The sequence below is a fragment of the Bos javanicus genome, chromosome 15 (assembly GCF_032452875.1).
Source record: "Bos javanicus breed banteng chromosome 15, ARS-OSU_banteng_1.0, whole genome shotgun sequence".
NCBI classification, from domain to species: domain Eukaryota; kingdom Metazoa; phylum Chordata; class Mammalia; order Artiodactyla; family Bovidae; genus Bos; species Bos javanicus.
The window spans coordinates 47,086,888-47,091,139 of NC_083882.1; the positions used below are offsets into that span (position 1 = coordinate 47,086,888).

General features: G+C 40.2%; 1 protein-coding gene across 1 annotated transcript; it reads left to right on the forward strand.

Moving 5' to 3' along the window:
• The first annotated feature begins 286 nt into the window (after window positions 1-286).
• On the forward strand, window positions 287-1,612 carry LOC133261224 (olfactory receptor 52L1-like). Its single transcript, XM_061439737.1, has one exon. It carries the CDS (start codon window positions 471-473, stop codon window positions 1,482-1,484), a length of 1,014 nt encoding a protein of 337 aa, XP_061295721.1. The 5' UTR covers window positions 287-470; the 3' UTR covers window positions 1,485-1,612.
• The last annotated feature ends 2,640 nt before the right edge of the window (window positions 1,613-4,252 follow it).

Consider the following 4,252-nt stretch of genomic DNA (forward strand, 5'->3'; position numbering starts at 1 on the left):
TCTTAGAGGTGTCAATGAAAAATGTTCTTTTACTTGTAGATTTGAATCTGAGAGGAAAGCAAAAGGTGGGTGATATGTGCCCTCCAGGCATTTCAGATTTTGTACCTGCCCTGGTCACAGTTTTGGGGCAATATTTTTTATTATCATTGAGTTACAAAAAAGATAGTTGAAGTGATGTATAGATTTATAATCCACAAGAACTGACTCTTACTGATAATACAGAAATACAAGTGTGTAATCCTCTCTTACACTGAAAAGACAACTATTTCACACTGTGTCTGTCTTTTAAGACTAACACATATAAATAAACATATCTAGTTTAAAGATTTTTGTTTTAACTCTGCAGAAGTTAAACATAGTAGCTATTTAATTCGTATTTCTTGTTACGTGGGGCTTTCAGAAGCACTGAATCATCATGATAAGAGACAGACATAGCAAAAGTTTGAAATAGAGAGTTATGGGGACAAAAAATGCACCAGGAATGGAGAAATTATGATTTTCTTTTTGTCTCTTCCCTTTCCAAGCCATTGATGACAACCCTGAGTAATTCCAGCTGGAGGCTGATCCAGCCATCCTTTTTCCTGATCGGCATCCCGGGTTTAGAGGAAAGCCAGCACTGGATAGCACTGCCGCTGTGTGTCCTTTACCTCCTTGCCCTATTGGGCAATGTCACCATCCTCTTCACCATCTGGACTGACCCATCCTTGCACCAGCCTATGTACCTCTTTCTGGCCATGCTCTCTGGCATTGACCTGGTCCTGGCCTCCTCCACAGCACCCAAAACCCTTGCAGTGCTCCTGGTTCACGCCCATGAGATTGGGTACACCGTCTGTCTGATCCAGATGTTCTTCATCCATGCGTTCTCTTCCATGGAGTCAGGGGTACTTGTGGCCATGGCTCTGGATCGCTATGTAGCCATCTGTCACCCTCTGCACCATTCTACCATCCTGCATCCCAGGGTCATAGGGCGCATTGGGATGGCGGTGCTGGTGCGGGGGATACTCCTCCTCCTCCCCTTCCCCATCTTGTTGAGGAGACTTGTCTTCTGCCAGGCCACCATCATAGGCCATGCCTACTGTGAACACATGGCTGTGGTAAAACTCTCCTGCTCAGACAGCACAGTGAACCGAGCCTATGGGCTGGCAGTGGCACTGCTTGTGGTTGGTCTAGATGTCCTGGCCATTGGTGTTTCCTATGCCCTCATCCTGCAGGCGGTGCTGAAGGTACCAGGGGGTGAGGCCCGACTTAAGGCCTTTAGCACATGTGGATCTCATATTTGTGTCATCCTGGTCTTCTACGTGCCTGGAATATTCTCCTTCCTCACTCACCGCTTTGGCCGGCAGGTGCCCCATCATGTCCATGTTCTTCTGGCCACACTCTACCTCCTGGTGCCACCTGCACTCAATCCTCTGGTCTATGGGGTGAAGACTCAGCAGATCCGCCAGCGAGTACTCAGGGTGTTTGACATAAAAGGACAGATCTGAACACATCCCAATCATTTTCTTCAGAGGTTCTTGCCAGCCATGCTGCCAGGAGCCCATGTTTGGTGTTGGCTATATGGATCGAGTCCACTGCTATTGTGAGAAGTCCTTCTGGTTGTAATAGTCTCATGGCAAAGAATGTCATGAACACTTGGCGCCACGGCTGATTGGGGTGTGCCTGGAGAGCTAAACTTGTAAATATTTTCTCCATTCTTTCTTTCATGATCCTGACATTTCTCTACACCTGGTGATGGAGGGATTTGAGGATAGGAGAAATAGATGATAGCTCTGATATGCCATTATTCCTGTCTCTGTCTAATGATGGACTGTACAACACATCTGGAGTGGGTAAAGGAAGTTTTAATGTTTGCCTAGTTTTAGTTCTGAGTGTCATCAACGCTTGTAAGTGTTGTGAGCTTCAGGTCACCAGGTTCTTATGTAGTGAGTCTTTCTTAAAGCATTTGAGACAGCCACAATGTGAGAGAATACCTTTCACTGCAATATAGGTGCTATTTATTTAAAATAAACTTAAGTGGGGCAGGTAACATAATAGGTTCTGGAAATAATGTGATATGATCTCTATTTTAAATGAAAAAACACATGTAGTGATTTCTCTTTTTTAAAAGGCCTATTTGTATTTTAACTTTATTGTGTTTTAATTTACCTATAATTTTACTTAAGATAAAAAAGGGAAGAAATATTGAACATATTTGTGTTTTATAAGTACCAATTTAACAAAGCAGAAGTAGCTATGTATTTATTAGTGTCTCATAACTGTAACATGTGTAGAGTCTGGTGTTGATAAACATAGCTTTCTTAGTAAATGTAGAAGCAGTTATGCTACTTAAAGTGTTTCTAGAACATGGATACCTAGTGATGTCAATTAGACCTCCTACCATCTCTGCTAGCAGGAGCTGGGTAAAAGCTTACAAGAGGATTGTCACAATTGCTTTGTTTTCTGTTTGTCAGATGTTGCCCTACTATTGAACTTAACTATTTTGAGTCCCTAAAAAGTTTCAATTATTTTTAGTCCTAGAAGAAATCAAGTTACTGCTACCTTGAGTATTAGAGAAAAGATGATAGCTTTGGATATGTCATCTTTTCTGTCTTCATCTAATAACTGACCTTCAAGATCATCTGGGTTAAGGGTGGAAAGTCCTAACTTTTGGCAGATTTTAGTTTCAGAGTGTCTTCAAATCCTATAAGTTAGTGGTGTGAGTTCTAGGTCATTGCGTTCCTGGGGGGCAGCAGAGTTTCTCTCAAAGCAGTGTGAGAAGACACCTTTTGTTGCAATATGAATGTTATTTATTTAAAATAAATTTAAGATGGGAAGGCACTATAGTAGGTCCATAGAGTAATAAAATCTCTATTTCCAAGGAAATATCTCTCTCTTTATGCACATATGTGTATGTGTGTGTGTATAGTGAGTTTATTTTTAAAGTATCTGTTTGTATTTTAACTTATCCATAATTTTGTCTAGGATAAAGAGGGAATAAAACCAAGTATTGGATATATGTTTATGTGTTTTATGTCTTAATTTAACAAAACAAAGCAAATATGTAATTATCAGGATCTGACAAGCATATACTGTATTAGTGTCTGGTGTTAGTAAACATAGTTTTATTAATACATGTATAAATAATTATGCCACTTGAAAGAACGGGTCTTTCTGCAATGTGGATATGGAGTGATGTTCGTAAGCCCTCCGTCCACTTCTGCTAATAAGAACTGTGTCAAAACTTACAAGAGGTTTGTCACAGTTGGTGTATTGTACTCTGTTTGTGGGATGGTGCCCTGAGATGGGACTTAATTATTTTGTATTCCTAAAAAGTAACACATTTTTTTCAGTCCTGGAAAAAATCAGGTCACTGCTACTTAGAGGTAAGATGCTCTAGTGATGAGAGGTTCCTATCAGGGTAGAAAAGGTGGAGTAAATGGTTAGTGTTTCTAGTTGTTCTCTCTCTCTCTCTTTTTTTGGAAAACTTTACTCCTAATAAATAGTCTTCTGTTATAGAGCTGAGTAGGAAGTCTTAATTTGGTTGGTGCACATGGGTGAGTTAGGGAGGACTGGTTCGGGCTCTTATGCAGGAGGAATGACACAGTCTCATCACCTTGGCTCTAGGTCTAGGACTTAAAACTCTGCTAAGTTGTCCAGGGGAAGTCCAGGCTATGCTGTATCACCCCCATTGGGCAACTGCTTTGATAATATGTATCACACTCACTTGCAAACAAAGTAAGAAGTACTTTAGTGTGAGTAGATTATACAAGGAGTAATTTGCTCTCTCTTTCTGTTTTACCATTTTCTGATGCTTGGAAGGCAGATGTTAAGGAGCTTCCTTGCATCACAAGATGGAAATGCGTGTTGAAGAAGGCAGAGTAACATTATTGAAGAGCTTGTGTCCTATTGCTCTCTGGGCCACCAAACCTGACTTAAACCTGTGACAGAAATGCACTTGTAGGTGATTTAAGCCACTGTACTTTGAGGAATCTTTGTTGCAGTTACTGGCTAAAACCTAAAAATACATGTTTTTGTTTTAGATCGTTCCAGTGGGATAAGTATGTCTTCTAGAATTTCCTTCGAAAATGTTTGCAAGGTTTTGTTTGGGTAAAATGCATTTATTTTGTGCTCATTCAAATTTACTATCAGAGAACTGTTTATGTCATTTTCTTCTTATATTTTATTTTCCATGGTGTCTGTACTGTATCTCCTATTTAATTCCTAGCAGTGTTTATTTGTGTTTTTTCTGCTTACCTTGGTCATCCATGTTAAA

What these genes read in the sequence shown, in the direction of transcription:
- LOC133261224 (XM_061439737.1), top strand. Translation starts at nt 471, where the DNA reads ATGCACCAGGAATGGAGAAATTATGATTTTCTTTTTGTCTCTTCCCTT.